The sequence below is a fragment of the Mustela nigripes genome, chromosome 11 (genome assembly GCF_022355385.1).
Source record: "Mustela nigripes isolate SB6536 chromosome 11, MUSNIG.SB6536, whole genome shotgun sequence".
Taxonomy (NCBI): domain Eukaryota; kingdom Metazoa; phylum Chordata; class Mammalia; order Carnivora; family Mustelidae; genus Mustela; species Mustela nigripes.
In genome coordinates this window covers 10,424,747-10,445,075 of record NC_081567.1, presented here as the reverse complement: position 1 = coordinate 10,445,075, position 20,329 = coordinate 10,424,747, and the positions used below count along the sequence as shown (strand labels likewise).

At 61.0% G+C, this 20,329-nt stretch overlaps 1 protein-coding gene across 1 annotated transcript in view; it reads left to right on the top strand.

Moving 5' to 3' along the window:
* Nucleotides 1-2,221: 2,221 nt before the first annotated feature.
* CASTOR2 (cytosolic arginine sensor for mTORC1 subunit 2) overlaps nucleotides 2,222-20,329 on the top strand; it is a 48,357-nt gene continuing 30,249 nt past the window's right edge. The window contains exon 1 of the mRNA XM_059414733.1: nucleotides 2,222-2,403. Within this exon, the coding sequence (XP_059270716.1) occupies nucleotides 2,291-2,403 (113 nt within the window). The 5' untranslated portion in view covers nucleotides 2,222-2,290. The remainder of the gene's footprint in view (nucleotides 2,404-20,329) is intronic.

The window sequence follows — 20,329 nt, the reverse complement described above, 5'->3', positions numbered from 1 at the left end:
CAGGGTCCTGGGATCGAGTCCCGCATCGGGCTCTCTGCTCAGTGGGGAGCCTGCTTCCTCCTCTCTCTCTCTGCCTGCCTCTCTGCCTACTTGTGATCTCTCTCTGTCAAATAAATAAATAAAAATCTTTAAAAAAAAAAAAATTGCAAACGTTATGATGGTCTGGCTTGACCAGAAAACCCGCAGAACTGTCAACTGCTTTCGAGTAAGACCACAGTAAGAAACACCTCTGCAGGGAGGTTCGCATGTGGACACGCAGGCCAAAATTCAAGTTTCCTGCGACTTGGAAAACACAGTAACCTAGCCTTGCAACGTGCAAGGCCCCGTGCCGTTTTCTATCCTTGTTTTGTTTGGTCGTTAATGCTAGTCGGTCCTGCAGGACTGATTTCCCCATCCGCTCGTGGGTCTTAGCCTACAGATTCAAAAAACACTGACTGAGGCCATCCAGTGCAGAAGTCAGAACGCAGACCGTGTCCTACCTTTAGATTCAAGTGCTTGCTTTCCTCTGTTGGTGGTTTTGTGGGGTTTTTTTGTTTTGTTTTCTTTTGTTTTTAATAGAATGTGATGCCTTCAAGCAGGCTTCCCTTCCCTGTTCTACTTAGGACTGTCTGATACCCAACTGGTTCACACGTCTCTAGTACTTGCCTGGGCCCTGAACGCGCATTTCCGTTTGTTTGGGCCTCGTAGACCCCTAGACCCCCAAAGACTAGGTTTTGCATTTGCGCACCCCATGAATATTGAAACGCCTGTGCCTCACAGGCCAGCCACATCGCAAGCAGTGGGAATTCAGCAGAGAACAGATGAAAGCCAATGCCTTCATAGAGGTGAGATTCTGTAAGAGGGAGACAGACAAACTAACAAAAACAAAACAAAAAGTAACTATATTCTTTATTATAGGGTGATAAATTCTTCAGTGAAAACAAAGCGGGAAGGGGATCGGCCCGCTGGAGGAGCTCCCAGATTGCAGGTTTCACACCCCTTTGTGGAAATCAGGGAGCCTCCTATGTTCCTACCCACCCGAGGCCAGCCTGGAGAGCGCATGTGGGAGGGCATCCCTGGAGTTTTCCCCCAGAGAGAGCCTTGACGGCCTGCCCCAGCAGCTCAGCCTGACCCACCCTGTCCCCAGGTCACTCTGCCAACGTGAGAAGCACCGGCGACCTTAACCTAGACCATCTCCCAACCAGCCGGCCACGACGGGGATGCGCCGCAGGCCACGGTCACCGCACAGCGGCCCCGGGGTGGGAACGAGCCCTCGGACTGCGGCCGACTGCTCAGCAATTCGGCCGTCACGGTCCCCGTCCCCCGCTCCCGCGCGGGCCCCATAGCCGCCTCGTTAGATCCGCACCCGTGACCCCTCTCGACCGGACTCCGGGAGACGACGCCTGCCTTATCTCTCGCCTCTCCTCCCTCCCATTTTCCGCTCCAGCAAAGCCAAACAGCGCTCGGCGGGGGCTTTCACGCTTCTGTGCTCCGGACACGCTGTTCCTTCGGCCTGGAAGGCCCCGGGCCGCGCCCCGCCCCCCCCCGCGGCGAGCTCCCGGGCGCCCGTCCGCGCCCCGCCTGCAGGACCCTTCCTCCGGGACCGGCCCCCGTCCCCGCCCCCCCAGCCAGCCGCCGAGGGCCCCCCCCCTCGGTCCGCGGCCCCCGAGTCTGCGCGGCTTCCGTGCGCTCTGACCACCGGTTCTGCCCATCTCGCCCCTCCCCGACCCGGGCCTCCTCCCCCGGACCCCGGCGCGGGAGCTGCGAACCCCCGACCTCGGGGTGGGGGGGGGAGAGCTCGCAGCCAGCTAGGCCCCAGCCGCCCCCCACCCCCGGCGCACCCGCACCCCCCGGCTCCCCGCGGCCCCGCGGGCGCGCGCGGTCCCGCCTTCCCCCGCCGCCCGGCCGGCCCCCACGCGCGGCCGCCCCGCCCCCGCCGCCCCGGCCGCGCGCGACTACAAGTCCCGGCAGGCCCCGCGGCGGCCGCGCGTGCGCAGCGGGCCGGCGTTTGAGTGGCAAGTTGTTTGTTCCAGCGCACACCAGCTGCTCCCCGCGCCGGGCGCCGCTCCGCCCGCGCTGCCGCCCTCGCCCGCCGCCGCCCGCCGCCGCCCGCCGCCCCTCGCGGCTCGGCGGGCCTCCCCTTTGTCCGCCCCGGGGCCGCCCGGCGCCGAGCTCCCGGTCCTCCCCCCACCCCCCCCGCCCCGGGGCCGGCCGGCCGCGGCGCTCGGTGCCGGCCGGGCGCGCAGGGGGCGGGGGCCGCGGCTCGCCCCCCGCCGATGAGCCGCGGCGGAGCGCGGAGCGCGGGCGGACGATGGAACTCCACATCCTGGAGCACCGGCTGCAAGTTGCCAGCGTCGCCAAGGAGAGCATCCCGCTCTTCACCTACGGCCTCATCAAACTTGCCTTCCTGTCCTCCAAGACCAGGTGAGCGCGCGGGGACGCGGCGCCGGCCGGGCGCAGACAAAGGGGCGCACCCGGGCGGCCGCCGGGCCGCGGGCGCCAACTCCGAGCCCCGGGGAGCGCCCCCGCCCCGCCGCCCGCCTGCCGTCCGCGAAGCCGCCGGGCCTGCCCTCGAGCGGGGTCCCCGCGCCCCGGGCCGCCCCCCACCCCGCGCGCGGCGCACCCCCGCCGCTGTCGCTCTCGCCCCCTCCCCGCCCCCATCTCGGTCCCCTCCCCGAGATCCGGAGGGCCGGGGCGGGCGGGCGGGAATGAATGAAGGAACGAACGAATGAATGAAAAACAGGTGTGAGGACGCGGCGGTGGCCAGCACAAACGAACGCCCCCATCCCCCAGGGCCTCGGCTGGGCCGGCCCCCGGCGCCGGGGCCGGGGGGAGGGATTCTGCTGAGCGCGGCTACCCGGAGCCGAAGATCCTAAAATCGTTAGTGGGTGTTGATCGCGAGGTGCCCGCGAGGGTTGCGGACGGCGCGGGGAGGCCGGGGGAGGGCCCGGGAGGGGCTGCGGGAGAGGGTCGCGGCGCTGCTTTCTCCTCCAGGTCCGGGAAGGTGAGGAAGTCGGGGGGGGGGGGGGGGGGGGGGGGGGGCCGAACCGGGGGGGGGGGGGGGGCAGGCGTGTTTATGGCTCAGCCTCGAGGCTGGGCTTGGATGCTGCAGGGGGAAAATAGTTGAAGGCCTTGGGAGATTGGGGAAGCAGCAACCACCTTTAAAAAAAAAACAAAAAAAAAAACCCAAGTTGGATTTTCCTACTGCCAGGGCAGGCTCTGACTTTGCGAGCCCTCCCCACCCCCCGCCCTCGCCGGGGATGCCTGGGGTGGGGTGTGTTTTTGAAGGAGCCCAGAGGAGTGTGAGCCGCGCGCTGGCCGCTGTAACTTAAATCCCTTGTTTGTCCATCATGGCACTGTGACCCGTCAAAGGGTGAAGTTGTTGCTGGTTGGGTTTTTTCCCAGGGTGGGGGCCGAGGGGGGTTCTCCCCGGCTGCAAAGTGAATGAACATATTCCAGGTCAAGGTTAAAGTTGAAATGACTGGCCCCCTTCGGCTGCCCCCCTTGGGCTCAGAGCTCCGGGAAGCTCTGGGGATGCAGGGAAATGATCCGGTCCCAGCTTCTTCTCTGCCTGTTAAAGTTCTTGCCTGGAAATCGCACTTTGATGTGTGTGTCTGAGCGGGCAGCTGGGTCCCGCCATTGTTTGCGAGAAGGAGCGAGCCGCTGGTGGCATCTTGTTTACTTTCTTCTCCGGCTGCTCCGTGGGGTATGGAGCGTTGAAACCCTCTCCTTCCCCCGAGCCCTGGCTCCTTTGATTGCAAAGGTAATTATTAAACAGGTCATTTGAAAACAAAAGCCGGCAGCTCAAATTCTGAACCTTTCCCTGCCCCCTTCCCCCGACGCCCCCACGCCCCCCCCTCCGTTGACACCCCCTACATCCCGCCTCTACCTGCCCTCTGCCCACCACCCCCTAGCCTGTCTGGAGCTTCCAAGGTTGGAGGTAAGAGAAACCGGCCTTGTTTTTCCAACCCTTGGCCTCGGCCCCAGGCAGCCCCCTGGCTGATTTGTCGCTACCATTCAAACAGAGAAGATGACTCAGACTGCGGCTGGGGCCTGGGTGCCGGGAGGAGGGGGCATCTGGGGGCTTCTGAGAAAGGCAGCAAAGAGCCACTCCCTCTGCCCCTCAACCTTTGTCTAGGGACTGGCCCTCTTCCAGCATCCACCCCAGGGCCCAGTTTAGGGGACTGACATGACAGATAGACATGGGGGGTGTGGGGGGCCGGCCGGCAGGGGGGGGGCAGTGGTGAGCCCCTGCTGACCTTCCTGACCGCGGGAAACCTACCCCTCATTGAGTTCCCCTTTCTCTCTCCCCTGCTGGAGGCCACGGCTCTGTGGCCCAGGTGTCCAGTCCAAGCTCAAGATGCCTCAGAGGTCAAAGGTCACCTCCTTGTCTCCAGGGTCTGGCTCTGGAAGGCGCTGAGCAGCCCACAGCTGAAGGCCTCCCCCGCACCCCGGGCCGGGCCGCTGGCCTCAGGTTGTGGCCAGCCCCGCACTGCCTGCGTGACTGTGGCAGGGTCCCTTTCCTCAGGGCCCCCACTCTGTCCCCCTGCCATGAAGACCCCCCTCCCCCACCCCACCGTGCGTAGCATGCGGTGCTTGTGGACACTGGCTTTTTAGCGAGGGGTAGTCGAGTGTGGATGTACTCCTGGAGCATTTTGAACAGTCAGTCCTCCAGGGCGAACTTTTGCTCCTGTTTGGTTCCCCCACCAGTGGTGGCCCATAGCCCTGTCACTTTCCCCACCCCACCCCTGACCTAAGTTTAGCTTAGGCTAGCCCAGGGGCCAGTGCATAACACACACACACACACACCCCTCAGTGTCCCCGTGCTGCTGGGTCACACGTTTTCAGCTGCATCCTGTAGGGTCGCATCCTCGGCGTGGTGTCTGAGGCCCGGTGGAATCTCGACCGGGAATCCTCGTCAGCCACTCAAGGCAGAGACTCTGGTGAGCCACAGTTTACTTAACTTTCCCTTCACACCCCTGTGCTTTTGGACTTCTGATCTTGCCTGGAAGCAGGTCCCTTTCCCAGTCAGTTTCTCTTCACCCTTCAAGATCTACTGATATCACCCCTGAACCTTGCCGGAACCCCCTGCCCTTTGCTTCACCCCCAGCAGACTGAATCACTTTTTCCTTCTTGTGTCCATCTGGGTGGAGCCTTGGGGAAGGACGAGGCATGGGAAGGTGCTCCGTCTGTGTGAGAGTGCGGCCGAGACTGAGCCATGCTGAGATGCCCCTCAGCTGGGGTTGCAGACAGGTCTGGGGGATTGCCATTGCCTGAGGGAGCCTGGGAAGCTTCCTGGAGGCGGCGGCACTGGATTTTAGGGCTTTAAAATAGGAATTAACTAGGTGGGAAAGGGGATCCTGCTCCTAGATCCCACACACACCGCCGCACAGCTCTGTGAAGTGGGTTTAATACCCATTTGCAAAGAAGGAGGTTGGGGCTCAAAGGTGAAATGACTTGCTCAAGGTCACACGGTGAGCGGGAGAGGCGAGGGTTTTGAATCCGCATCTTCTGGCTTCAGCTCAGAGATTTGCTATTATAGGTTCAAACGATGCCCGTATCCAACAGTCCGTCCAGCTCTTCTGTGGGCAGCACACAGTTCTAAAGGCTTCGGGACACAGACTGGAGGCTCTAGGCTTTCTGTGTCCTTTCCGTCCTGCCTCTGTGGACCTTTTCTCTCCAGGAACGCTCGGCCCATCTCACCTACCGGCTCGCCGCCCCGCTCAGATGCTCCCTCCCCAGAACCTCTCATCGCTGCTCAGCTGTCTGTCACAGCATATTGTCGGCCTCTCGTGGTCCCACCCAGGTGGGAAGCCTCCCCCCCAGGAAGCTTTCTGAGCCTTGTTTTACCCACTGCTTTCGCCCATGCCCGGCCAGCCCCGGAGAGAAGCGAGCCACCCGTTGATTTCACATCTCCCACAAAGAGGCAAAGGTGCCGGGTTTGGAGAAGGAACGTGGCTTGGCTCAAGGTCACCCAGCTGGGAAGAGACAGAATTGGGATTTGAACCAGGTCCTTTCTCTGCCGCGCTCAGCACACTGCTTTGTCGGTACTTAGTAACCGCCCGTTTGATAGATGTCCGACTCGTGCGTGGAGTGACCCAGATTTCAGCCAGGGCCTCCTGTGAGCGCCCTGGGGGCTGGAAGAGGCACGGTGGGCAGCAGCGCACCTGGAGAAGCTGGGCCCGGTGCCCCTGCCCCTGCGCCAGGTTCAGCACAGCATTTGGGTATGGCTGGACCCACGGAGGCCACTTATTCTAGGCACAAAGCCGGAGGGCGAGACCGTGGGCAAACAAAATCAAGGCTGCCCACAGAACCTGTCCTCTGCCCTGGTGATAGCCTGAGGTTCTGTAACCTGGCTGAAGGCCCCCCCACAGCCCACCCCACCTCTGGCTCTCCAGCCTCACCTCTCCCTGCCCCCAGCCACACAGATTGTCTCACCTGCGTGCACACACGTGAACACACAGACACACACATATACACACACGCTATGGTGTCCGCAACCTCAGGCCTTTGTTCTGGCTGCCTGGAATGTTACCCTTTGCCCTGCTCCCTTTATCGGCCTGCTCATTCTTTTGGATTCCATTTCACCTCCTCCAGGAAGTCTTCCCTGAGTGCACAGGCTGAGCTCAGACCCTTCTCCCTGATGGGCTTAATCTCAAGCAGAGGAGATGAGACCAACCCCGGGATATCAGCAGGATGCTTTGGGTTGCAAATACTTTGCTGGCTAAGTTTGATAGGTTTGTGTGATAAGAGGCTGTGAGTCAGGTGCTCTAAGTGTGGTAACCTAAAGGCTTGATGATGTCCTTAAGGACCCAGGGCTTCCTGTCTGTGTTTGGCCATCCTTGGCATGGCAGTGCGGCTCCCTCTGGAATGGCCCCGGGCCGCTGTAAGCTTTATTGTCCGATAGTCGGAAACCCAGAGTTGGGAAAGGCTCCTTGCCTTCAGAGTGTCTCAGAAACCTCTCCAGGAGCACACCCTACTCCTGCACGACTTCGTCTCATTGAGCAGAACCGGGTCACATGGACAGGCCTGCACCAATCCCTGGCTCAGGGAATGAGACCATCACAGACCAATCAGGACCCACTGCTGCAGGGGGTGAGGAGGGGGAGCTGCTGCCTGGGGGCTTGCGGGGGGGGGGGGGGGGGGGAGGCCAGGGGCAGACAGAAGCTCCTGCTACTCTTGTGGGACTCAGAGTCACTCCCTGCAGCCGTCCAAGGCAAAACTGGAGCACGCTGGCCACCGACAGTGAGTGTATAGTAACAACGAGGCCAACGCCAAGCTGGAGTTGGGATGTTCCCATTTTACAGATAAGGACAGCGAGGAACTTGAGTGCCCCGGAGCACACAGAAGTGGCAGAGCTGGGATTTGAACCCAGGAATTAAGGCGGTAAGACCTGTCCTGGTGGGCACCTGGGCAGCACAGACGGTTAAGCGTCTGCCTTCCGTTCAGGTCATGATCTCAGGGTTCTGGGAAGGAGCCCCGCATCTGCCTCCTTGCTGAGCGGGGAGCCTGCTTCCCCGTCTGCCTCTCCCTCCGCTTGTGCTCTGTCTCTTTCTTTCCCACATGAATAAAGATCATCTTAAAACAAACAAAAAACTGTCCCAGGGACCACTCAGCCAGGCCTAGGAGCCCACCAGCTTGGTTGCCCCAGGGGCCACATAGCAGAGGTATTGCTGAGAGCTCGTCTGTCACCATGAAGGGGGCGGAGCAAGGTCATTATCCTGGAGTCCGTTCAGGTACACTTTTTTTTTTTTTCCGCCAGTAAAATGCGATTGTCTTTAAAGTCCACTCTAGAAAGAAAGTCCCTCTCATTTGGTTGGCCAAGAAAGCACCTCGGTGAGTGTGAGGACGCCCACGCCCACAGAGACCCGCACTGCCTGCCTGGGCCAGACCCGCAGCCTGCCTGGTCCCTGGTGCCTCGTGGCCCGCGGTCGGGCGGGCGGGCATGTTGTCGCCTGCGGGAAATCTTGCCAGCAAGCCTCGGCGAGCGCTCAAGACTTCAGACCCGTTTATGGGGGGAAAAGCTCAGAATCGCCAACAGTCCATCCAAAGTCCATCGGTTTCCTGAGTGCGCGGGGCTGAGCCCCATCCCCCACCCAGCTTGCACCTGGCTTGACCGCGGCTTAGGGAAAGACGCGGGCCAGTGGCCACGGTGAGAGGCCCCAGCACCCGGGCCCTGGGGCAGAATCCCGGCGCTGCCCCGTGCGACCTCGGGCCAGCTGCTTGATTTAGCTGGGCTGTCACTTCCTTACCTCTGAAACAGAGATAACCATCGCGCCTGCTGCCTGGCCTCTTGCGAGGACTTTGTGAGACGGACAAGCTCTTCCACAGAGCCTGGTCCGCTCTTAGCCCCACCCGGCGCTTGCCGAGAGCAGGGGCCCCGGTTAAGCTGGCCAAGGCCAGGGCCGAGTCGGAGAAGCCCAGGGTTAGGAGGCTTTACGGCTCCGCACCCTCATACACTGATTCTAGCAAGGGGAGGTTCTTTCGCGGCCCTCCAGGAACCTACCTGGGGACACAGGTCGCTTGGGCCTCTGCAAGCGCCTGCAAGCCCGTAAGGCTTCCCAGAGGAGGTGGCAGCGTGTGAGCCAAGTCTAGACGGAATGGAAAGATGTCAGGAGGCGGCGGTGCTGGGGATGAAAGAAGACTGGTCCGGCGGGCCGCAGGGGTGGCCACGCACAGTTGGGGCTGCGGTGGGTGCGGGTGGAGAGCCCCAGGCTGAGCCCCGGTGTGAGCCCAGCTTGGGGCTTGGCTGTCCACGCAGAAACCCTGCACAATGCACCTGCTCCAGGCCGGGCCCAGCAGGGAACACACACGGAGCCTCCATCCAGTGGGAAGGAAAGGTGTGTTCCCCACCAGAGACGGGGGGTGAAGGCCCCAAAGACCCGGAGGAAAGGGACAGCTGGGCACGGCTGCCGCTCGCCCCACTAGAGTTTGGTGCTGGGGCGAATGACACGGTTCGCTCTGCTTTGCTCAGAGCCCTTCTCTGACTGCCCCTGCTTCTCAGCGGGCGTTGTGAACATCCCGTAATCTGATTTCTTCTCTCCTCCGTGGCTCTGTCCCGTGTCCACACCGCGCATACCTGATTTTGTTAACTGTCCCCAACCCTTTGGCACCTTTCTCTCCTAGAGCTAGGGCGCCCCTACCTTTAAGTGGGGTCTGGATTAGTGACTTTCCTCCAACGAGCGGAAGGTGGCAGAGGTGATGGTGTAGGCCTCTGGGCGTAAGCAGATGGCGTCTGCCTGGCCGTATCTCCCTGTCTCTGTCTCCCTGTCTCTCTCGGATCTCTGGCTCCGTGGGGGCAGCTGCCATATCGTGGGGACACAGAAGTAGCCGTGTGGAGAGGGATCGAGGCCTCCCACTGACAGCCAGCCTGTGCCCGAGTCACCTGGAAAACAGACTACTGCCCCGGGCAAGCCTTCCAGTGACCTCAGCCTTAGCCAGCACCTTGACCATGACCTCGTAAGAGATCCTCAGCCACAAGTGCCCAGTGGAGCCGCGCCCAAATTCCTCAACCGTAGGAACTGTGAGAGAGAGAAGTTTGTTGTTCTTCTAAGCCATTGAGTTTTGGGGTGATTTGTTAGGCAATAGGTAATACAGGGACCATATAATTTATCATCCCCACGGGACACTCTTGAGAATAACAGGGAGCCCTAAAAAAAATTACCCTGGACAAGAGGGCAAACCAGAACATGTGATCAGCAGTCCGACCTGACAGCCCTCTCGGGTGCTCAGATGACTCTTGGAGTTGGTTCAAGCATCACCTCCTCCAGGAAGCCCCCCTGGGCTGGGTGTGTGGTTTCCTTGGATCACTTGGGCAGCGGGGTATAGGCTAGGAGGACCTGTCCCCTCTCCTCACTCCACATGTGTGTCCAGGCCTTGGACCAAGGCACTGTGGTACTGATGTGTCTCCCGTGGGACCAGAGTAGTCATAAAGGACAGAATTGGTCTTTCCGGAGCCTGCATATGGCTAACAGGTTTTTTTCCTTATTATGACCTCTGCTACAAGGAACCAGCCCCACCGGGGCCTGGAGCAATCGGATTCTGGTTGTCCGGCAAGCAGACAGGCCCGGGGAAATGTCCAGCAGCTGACAGTACACTAATTTTGGGGGGTGTGTTTGCTGGGAGCGTGTTCAGTTAAACGTTTAAGGGGAAACTTACCTTTAGATGCCTTATGCCCCTTAAATAGACTCTCTTAGATGTGCTCCAACCTCTGAGATCTGTGCTTAAAGCCTGGGGTCTGTCTTGTCCACTCACATGTCTGCCCGTGGAATTCACAGTAGCCCGAAGGTGACACCTCTCATGTCCGTCCACGGGCCAAGTGTGGTACGCACATACAGTGCAGTATTGCTCGGTCTGCAGAAGGAAGTCGATTCTGACCCCTGCTACGGCTCAGATGAACCCTGAGGACATTACGCTCGTGCAGGAAACCAGTCACAAAATGACAAAGACTTCACGGTTCCACTTACATGGGATACTTTGAGTAGACACGTAGAGTAGGATGCCAGGGGCCGGGGGACCCCGGGGGGACGGAGTGGGGACGTTGTTGTTTGTGGCTACTTAAGTCTGTCCTGCAGCATGGGAAGAGTCCCTGGGATCGGCTGCATGACCGTGTGTGACACACGTAGCTCTGCTGAACTCTACCCTTAGAAATGGTCAAGATGGTGGCTCCTGGGTGGCCCAGTCGGTGAAGTTTCTGCTTTCGGCTCAGGTCACGATAGCTCAGAATCCTGGGCTGGAGCTCTGGGTCGGGCTCCCTGCTCAGCAGGGAGTCTGCTTCTCCCTCTCCCTCTGCCCCTCCCATTTGTGCTTTCACGCACTCTCTCTCTCTCTCAAACAAAAATAAAATCTTTTTTATTTTTTTTATTTTTTTTTTAAGATTTTATTTATTTATTTGACAGAGAGATCACAAGTAGGCAGAGAGGCAGGCAGAGAGAGAGAGAGAGGAGGAAGCAGGCTCCCCGCTGAGCAGAGAGCCCGACGTGGGACTCGATCCCAGGACCTTGAGATCGTGACCTGAGCCGAAGGCAGCGGCTTAACCCACTGAGCCACCCAGGTGCCCCAAAATCTTTTTTATTTTTAAATGGTTAAGATGGTTTTATATTATGTATGTTTTACCAAAAAAAAAAAAAAAAAAAAAAGGCCCTAGGAACTTAGCATGTGAAAACCAAAGGGCAGTGCGGCGGCCGGAGGGCAGTGAGCCGGGGGGCAGCCCACTTGGTCCTCAGCACCGTCCACGTGTGTACAGCGACCGGCCCCATGTCTCTGGGGACACTGAGGCACCACCCAGTTCACTTGCTTTCCAAGATCCCAGAAACCAGTAAGGGAAGAGTCGGGTCTTTTTCGTAACAGCTTTGTGGAGATCTGGTTTGTGGAGATAGAGTTCACATACCGTACCGTCGGCTCGCTTCAAGGTTTCCCTTCACATGTGTCCGGTACGTTCCCAGCGTTGTGCAGTCTCATTCCAGAATGTTCTCATCACACGCAAAAATCCATACCCACTAAGCCATCACCCCCGGCCCGTGCCGGCACCAGGCTGCCGTCTGTCTCTGCGGATTTGCCTCTTCTGGACATTTCGTTTAAATGCGGGCTGACCGTGTGGTTCTTCGTGTGACTGGCCTCTGTCACTTCCCGTCATGTTTCCGAGCTTCCTTCCAGTCGTGGCATTGGCGGGACGCCGTTCCTTTTTACGACTGAGTAATACTCCCTTTCTGGCTCTGCTACCTTTTGTTCGTTGGTCCCCAGATGGTCACTTGGATCTCGTCCACGTTTGAGCTCGCGTGACTCACGCTGCCGGGGACATGTGTGCGCCAGTGTTGGTGTGGACGTGTGTGGTCGTGCCCCCTGGGTGTGCGTACGCCGAGGAGTAGTGGCCACACGGGGTCCCGGGGTGGCTCTGTGTGTAGCGTTCTGCGGAAGCCCCGGGCCGCCCTCCACCCCCGGCGTGCCACGTAACAGAGCGTTTCACATACCTGAGGTGGAGGGACTTGAACCCAGCACCGCGGACGGCGCCCCCCCCCCCCCAGAGTCCCACACAACCACGTTACCTTAGTGCGGGGAGGAGCCCGGAGACCCTTTCTGGGCGACCCCACTCTCAGGGACCTCCTGTTGGTTTGAGGGCAAAGAGGGTTACGGGGAAGTGGTGGCCCACACAAGCACCCAGCCCAGAGCAGGCCCTTCCAGGAGCCCTCCTGGTCCCCTGGGTCCCGAGCTTATAGGGATTCGGTGTCACCGACACAGGCACACCCGTGAGTGGAGGTGAGGAAGCTCCTGTGTGGTCCTGGTGGCTCCTGGGGCCCTCGGAGGCGGCTCCCACGTGCCTGCTGCTCGGTGGCAGTCTTGAGCAGCGGGTGCCCGACTGGTGGGCTCCAGGAGGCGGCCACACCCGGAGGCTCTGCTGAGGTGTCCGTAGGTGGGGGGTGGGCTCCCTCACCGACCTGAGCTGGGGGCTGCCCGGAGACGAGCAGGGAGGGAGCCTGGGAGAGGCCGCAGACGGGTCAGCCGGCCTCTCCGCACGGGCCGGCCGTGTCTGGGGCTCCGACGCGGGGCTCATGCTCGAGGTGTGGTTCATTTTCCCTCCCAGGCTGGGTCTCCCCTGACACCAGCCCGGGGCCTCCTGGACGCTGCCCTGGACTTTCCCCTCCGCCCTCTGGGCCTCTGCCTTGCTCCGCCAGGCCCGCCTTCCTCATCGCCGACTGCCGTTCTCGAGCCGGAAAGACGGGGTGGAAATTCGTTCTCAGAGTTCAGTCTTTTTTCCGTCGGGGCTCAGAAGTCCCCGAGGCAGTGAGTGGTGCAGGGAGCTTCACGACAAAGCCTAACCCCAAATCTTTCTAAAGAGCCTACTGTGCGCTGCGGCTCCGTGGGAAGGAAGGGGGGCCCACCCCACTGCCCAGGACGCCGTGCCACGTGCCGGGTGACACAGCAGACACGGAGCACGGTGGGGTTCACACCGGCTCCCCTGCTCGGGGACGTGCCTGCCACGGTCAATCCAAGGCCACCGCTTACTTGCTGTGTGAACACCGGCAAGTTGTCAGCTACCTCACGTGGGACTCAGTGTCCCCATCTTTAAAATGGGCGGTATGGCATCAGTCACTGGGTTGCGGTGAGGACGGCGGGGAAATTTCATGCCGAGGACTCGGCGCCCAACCCGAGGCAAGCTGCTGGAACCGGTGGATGTTCATGGAGCCCCGAAGTGCCCAGGGCTGGACTGCCGGCGTCAGCAAGGGGGCGGCTGCCCAGATATCTGATCCCAAGGCCTGCCAGTGTGTCACCCACTCTGGGGCTAAGTGTGGCCCTCGGGGCCCCGACCTCTGCACTCAGCCTCCCGAAGCCTCCCCCCTACTTGTTTCTTGCTGCCCATCCCCCTGCAGTGCCCTGTTCCCCAACAGGGACAACCTCTCGTCTGCCTGCGTGCTCCCCTGCCCGAGTCCCCTGCCCCCCACCTGGCCCTGGGGCCCTCGTGTGGAAGACAGTCGTGTTCTAGGCAGCCTAAAAGGTCTGGCCCAAGTGGGGATGGGGGTGGGGGAAGTCAGGAGACTTTTTGGACTCCACCCCCCTTAGCTGCCTTAGGGGTGAGGCTGGGGCAGGTCACTCAGGGACCGGAGATGCCCACCTCCGCCCCCCCACCCCCGCCCCCCGAACCAGGAGCTGGGACCCGTCTCTGATTCTTGTCTCCCCTTCCCACCGCTTGGTCCCAGGCAGGTGCAGCCCTGGGGAGGGAGGAGGCCTCCCTGGTGCACTGCTGGGAGAACTGGCACCCCCCAGACAGGACCCCCCCAGAGCTAAGTGATCCTTTAGGGACGGTTTGCCCATGCAGAGTGTCGCCGTTGGGAGCAAGGGGGCCAGAGCGCTTACAGGGTCACCTGTAAATGACCGGGTGTCACATCAGCGCCGAGAGCCCCCGCCGGGTGGCCCAGAAGTCGGGAGTACCCCGCGCTGGAAGGCAGCGAGACCACGGTCTTTTTTTATCTGCTTTTTTCCAAATTCTCTCCAGAGGAGAGCCCTTCACAGTGACCCCCTCAGCTTCCCTCTGGCCGCTTCTTTCCCCAGCTCTTCAGTCCAAATCAGCCTGGTTTAACCGTCTGTAGCCGTTTCTGCCGAACAACAGAGAAGGCGCCGGCACCCGCGTCCTGGGGCCACACGTGGTCCCAGTCTGGGGCAGCCGTGGTTGTGGGGCCCAGGAATGAGGCCCCTCTCGGCTCCCACGGCATCCACCCCTGCTGCGGGCCTGCTTCGCACCCCAGTCGCGTCACTAGAATGTCCCAGAAAAGTCAAGTCACTGGAAAAATGCCCTGTGTTAAGGCCCCAAGGACTGCTTGTCCCCGAAAGCCAGGACCCCTGCCTCCTCCTGTAGAAGGAAGTTCTCTCGTGTCACCCGTGGTTCTTGCTGTGTGTCCCAAGAGGGCGGGTCTCCTCCACAGTCTCGTCCCTTGTCCCTCGAAGGGCAAGGAGAGGGAGGCCCCGTGGGAGAAGTCTGGGTGAGCGTGTAGTAAGAAAGTGCTGTTTTCCAGCCCCCCAAGGGCTCATCTGTCACCCCAAGGGGGCATCAGGCCCTTTGGACGGTGGCTGGGGAAGGGAGAGGCTGCCCCGTGGAGAAGGTTCGTTCTTCCTGTCTGTGATTTCCTTACACCTGGCGTGGGCCCTTGGCCCTGAGGCTTCCGAGGCCCCTTCCTCCTCCCCCAGTTCACAAGTGAGTCTTGATGCCAAGCCCGTGGTGAGTGCTGGTGCCACGGGGACTCGGACCCCATCCCTGGACGGGTGGACAAGCCAGATGGGGGAAACAGCTCTGCAACCCCTGATCACCCGTCGTCTGGAAAGAGGGAAGTCCCCAAGGCACAGGGTAGGAGGAGGTGCTGAGGCTGGGGGGGCTGGGGAGGGCTTCAGGAGAGTTGGCCCTGAGCCAGACTGGAAGCATTAAGTGGGGAAGGGACTTCCAAGAAGGTGGAACAGCATGTGCGGACAGCGCGGTGGCCTGGGCCGTGTGGGACAGCCTGGGGGCTGGACAGCCTGGGGGCTGGAGAGAGTGGCCCCGCGTGAGGGTATGAGGGAGGGGCTGAAGGGCTGTGTCCAGGCTCCTTGGTTGGGATCCAGTCATTGGCCTAATGCCAGGGCCGGAGAAGGCTCCCGGGGAGGGCGGGGGGAGGTCAGACCAGGAGGAGGGCAGCTCGGGGAAGGGTCTGGTGGAAAAGGAAATGAGGAAGAGTCCGGTGCGGAAAGTGTAGGCCAGCCAGCCCCACTTCTGGCTCTGCGCAGAAGAACAGAGAGCACGGACCTTGAGGAGCTGTGGGCACACGCGCGCTCTCGGCAGTGCAGTTCACGGTCGCTGGAACGTGAGCACGCCGCACGGGCCGCGGCTCCACGAACGGGTAAGCAAACTGGTCTGTGCCTGCAGTAGAATGCTGTACGGCCTCCGAAGGGAAGGGCACTCTGCCTGCTGCAGCCCGTGCCGCCCAGGGGAACCCGTCAGCCAGAGGAGGGCGGGCACTGTGTGGTCCCCCCACACGAGGGGCCCGGCAGCCGTTGGATTCGTGGAGACAGAAAGCCACGGGGTGGGTGCCAGGGGCTGGGGCGGGGGGCAGGGAGTTCCTGTTTAAAGGGTACAGAGTCTGAGTCTCACAAAACGGAAAGCGTCATGGGGGTGGACCGCGGTGTCGGCCACGTAGTAATGCGAGTGTGTTTATTCCCGTACGGCACATTTTGTGGTGTGTGCCTTTTAACACAGTAACACGTACGAAATGTTAATACAGAAATGCAGACGGAATAACAGGAGCAACCCGTCTGGCCTAGGGAGAAAGAGAAGGTTGGGGGGTGGGGTGTGGCTACGTGGGGACAGGCCTGTCCTGGGGTGTGGACGGATGTGAGTTTGAATCCCTGCTGAATCAGCTGTATCTGTCTCCCGGGCAGCAGTAACAAAGAGCCCCAGGCCGGGCGGCCCACGGAAGAGACCGGTCTCGCAGGCGGAGCTGGGGTCTGGAAGTCCAAGGTCAAGGCACCCACCGATGCAGGGCCGTAATCCTCGGGTGCCCCCCGGAAGGCCTGGGGCTCTGGGAGCTGCTCTTTCCCCCCTGACGGGCTGTGTTTGGGGATTCTCTTGCTGGGCCTGGGGCTCTGGTCTCCACGTAGGGGGCTGAGCGACCACTGGGCCCCAGGAAGGCTTATGTGGGCGTCTGTCTTCCCGTGAAGCCTGCGGGTCTCCGATTTACGGTTTCCCCCACCCCTGTCGGGCCCAGGCTTCCCAGGGAGTGACACGGCAGCTTCTCCTGGGACCCCTGAAGCGGGAGAAAGCAAAAAGCACCAGGGGCGGTCACCTGTCCTGTTGGATGGGTCAGAGTCCCCTGATCGGGGGGTGGCGGACGGCAGAGAAGTGCCGCACCCCAGCCTGGTTGGGGGGGGGGGGGAGCCCCTCTATGCTCCTGACGTCACTCGTGGCCAGGATGGCCCTGGACCCCGGGCAGGGAGTGACTGTCGGCGTCGCCATGCGGGTGGACGGCTGGCTCCTGACGCCGTGCCTCGGGCCCCACTCCCTCCTTCCTGCACCTTCTCAGCACACCCCTCTTGCTCCCTGCCTTTGCAGTTCACCCTGGTCCCACCTCCTCCTCCTCCAGGAAGGCCTCCTGACTTCACTGTTCTGTTGTCTTTTCTCGCTGTCAATTTTGGGGTGGATAATAAATTCACAGTTTATTAGGAGTCAAAGATACACCAAGGTGCCCGGTGAAAGCTCTCTTCCAGCCCTGTTCCTGCCCCCACAGACGGCGAGGTTTGCGGAAATGGGATTCTGGGGGAGACAGGTGTATATAAACTTGCATATCTGTTCTTTCCTCTGTGTTTTGTTTTGTTTTAAGCATAAATTGGTATTAAACCACGCTCCCTGCTGCCCGTCCCACTCTGGCTTTTTCAGCCGACATCCGTCTTCGCAGAGACGCCTGTTCCTCATTTGAACTGTTGCGCCATGAGCCACGGAACAGGTGACGCGCGTATCCCTGACTTGTCACGCGCCGCGGACATTTGTTCCCGGTCCTCTTTTGTTGTTGTTGTTGTTGTTGACGACCGTTAATGCTGTAACATACCACTCGGGGCGAGATCTCCCTCTGCATGCTTGGGGCTGTGTGTGCCTGCAGAGGTCCGGACACCAAATCCCCAGCCCGAGGCTCTGTGTCGGCGAGGTCCTCATGCAGTCCCTGCGGAGACGGGTTCTGAGTCTACACTGCCGGCCGGTATTCCGGGCCTGCTTCTCGTAGTCTGACCACCCACCTTGTCACCCCACGGCCCGGGAGTGGAAGGCCCCCCCGATGCCACCTTCTGTCCTGGGGGCGCCTGGGTGTGTGTGCTCATGCGTGTGGGTCCCGAGGTGCCTGACCGCCCTCTTGTCTGGTTCTTCGTCACTGTCCATCTTCCTCTCCGGCTGGCTCACAGGACCCCAGTGGGAGTTCTGTAGGCGTGCTTCGACTGGTGCCTGAACGTTCCAGAAAGTTCGGGGATCTGGGCCCACGTGGCCGGGGCCGCCGGAGAGATCAGCCCAGCAGGCTGTGTGCAGCGGAGCAAGGAGGGGCAGGCTGCGGTCTGGGGACAGAGCGGTCATGTCCACTGCTCCCCTGTCCCCTCCCGGAGGCCCCCCCCATCGGGGGATGGGTAGCGCAGAGACTCCCTCATTCTTGGACCACCCTCGGTTCACATTTCATTTCATGGATTTGGGACGGAATCCTAGAAAGACAGGACTGACTGGCCGTGGTGCACAGTGGCCCCTCCAGTCCCCCCGGGGAGCGTCCCACACCATTTTTCAGAGTCTTTTCTACATTTCAGCTCTTTACTCTTCTTTGTGGGGCTTCTGTCTGCTTCCTTCACCAATGTGTCTTCTCAGTGGCCTTCGTGGATGCCGTGGGCCGAAGGGTTATGTCCACCCAAAACTCATAGGCTGAAGCCCTCACCCCAGATGGGGACTGTATTTGGAGGGAATTTCGGTCAAATGAGGTCAGGAGGGGGGGACCCGACCCCATAGGATGAGCGTCCCGGTGAGAAGTGACACCGGGGAGCTCGCTCACAGCGGGAAGGTGGCCACAGCGAACCAGGAAAGCATTCTGTCCAGAAACCCCACCAGCACCTCCGTCTGCCTCCAGCCTCCGGAACTGGGAGCGAGGCCTCTCTGTTTCAAGCCACCCGGTGGCGGGTGCTTTATTCGGGAGCTCTGTGTCCCCTGTGTCCCCCATACAGCTCCCCGACTTCCCGGCCCCACGCAGGGAGGACTAGTGGAAGGAGCCCAGACTCGAGGTTTGTTCAGACCTTCCTGCACCGCTGGCGGGACTGGGTCCTGGCCTCAGGGCCCAGCCTTGGTAACGGGAGGGCGAAGAGAGAGGAGGAGCCCAGGGCTCGGGCACAGTGAACGGTGTTCCTGCCCTTTCTTCCCGGCTTAAGGCTGAGCTCCTTAAAAAGCGCTCAGTGCAGTGCTGTCCCCGAGGACTGTCCTGGGAAACGTCGTGGTGCCGGTGGCGTGGGGGTTGACCACAGCACGGCAGTCAGCGGCCCTGGGGAAGCACGTGGGTCCGGCTCCAGGTGGAAGCCTTTGAGCAAGTGACGGACCGCAGAGTTCCGGAGCCCGCAGGCACACGTGGCTGTCCAGATTCAGATGAATTAACATCAGATCGAACCAAAACTTCTTCGCCGCACTAGTCGCATTCCCGAAGGGCTCTGTAGCCACGTGTGGCCAGTGGCTGTCGAGCGGGACGGTGCAGGCGCAGGACATTTGCACGATCCCGGAAGCGCTCCCGGACAGCCCTGGCTTAGGGTTTAGAAGATTGGTTTGGGCAGCAAGAGAGAATGCCGGGTCCGTCGTGGCAGCGGCTGGCCTGGTTCAGGCATGGTCTCAGCGGGTCAGACCTGGTCGTGTTCGCCATCCCTGAGGGCAGGTCTGCACCGTGGGCCTCTCGACAGAGCAGTTGTGCGTGGTGGTGTCCATTGCTGTGGTTGGGCCTTGCCTGGCCGGGCTGGCGGGAGTCGGTTCCATTGGGAAACCATCAGCCACACACGGACTTAGCTTTTCAGCTTTGCGCCCAACACCACCTCCAGGAAGCCTTCCCTGAGCCCCAGAACCCTCCCTCCCAGTATCCACCACTGGTTCATTCCTGCTTCCTCCCTGTGTCATGCGCCCCCTCATATAAATACATCATCCCCTCTGCCTCCCCCGCAGACAGCCCTGGGCTGTGGAACCGTGGTGGACAGGCCACATGTTCTGACTCAGGGAGCCACAGGATACCAGACCAAAGCACAAGGGGGCACAGGACAAGCCCAGGGCGACCCAGCTTGCAGGGAGGGAGTAGCGCTAGGGAATCAGAGCTCACACTCCTTCCTGACTGCCAACCACAGGCCCTCCCAGGACGGTGACGGGCGCCCTGAGGTGTGACTGCCCGGACTCAGGGCTTGGGCACTGTGGAGCTCCAGAGGGAGGCAGGCCCGCTAAAAGTCCCACTCAGGGTCCAGAGCTGGCTGGTTGGCACAGGGCATTCTGTTTTCTCTGGTTTACATTTTGCATAGCCGACTCCCGGCCCCTCCTCAGAGGCAGCCCCGGGGAGCTCTGAGGACCCCCCCATCAGAGCTCCAGGTGCAGGCCTGCGGCAGCCACTCCCACAGGCACCCACTGCCATCCGGGAAATGGACTCCCCCCAAACCCTAACCCCCAGACACTGGAGAACGGTTTGGGGTTTGGGAAGGGAAAACAAGGTATTTGGAGGCCAGACGTGGTTTTTTTGGCCCACCCAGTGTGTTTTTGAAAAAGTTATACCAGCGATGGATGTTTAAACACTGAGAGAGCTCACGAAACTCTGGATTTCCATCTTCGCTGGAAACACTGGGAGGATCTTGTGACCCAGGGCCCACGGGGTAACAGTTTCCCCAGCAGGAAGGGCCCCCCTCACCCCAAGGCAGCCTCCCCCGTGGCCCCTTCACACGAGACCAGGTGCTGGGCCCATCTGTCGTTGGGTCATGCCCAGCGAGTTCCGTGGGTACAGAAAAATTGTGTCTGTTCTTCTCGCCCAAAAGCAGAGTGAGAAGCCCCCTGTGTCTTGGTGCAGGTGAGAACCGTCCCTGGGTGTCCCCGGCAAAGCGTGGCTCACCCAGCCCCGGTTCTCCTCACCTGAGGAGCTCAGCTGCCTGCCCAGCCGGCCTCCGAGTGTAACCTCCGTTCTAGACCTTTCCAAGCTCTTCCTTGATCGAGGGCCTCCTCCCCACCCTGTTTGGTTTCCTGTCCCTGGCAGCCCTGCAGGTGCACCTGTGTCCAGCTCCCGACCTTGGGGGGCTCGGGCAAAAACCGCGGACTCTGTCCAGGCAGTGGGGACTGGCGCTCCTGACCGTCCTTCGGGGCTCC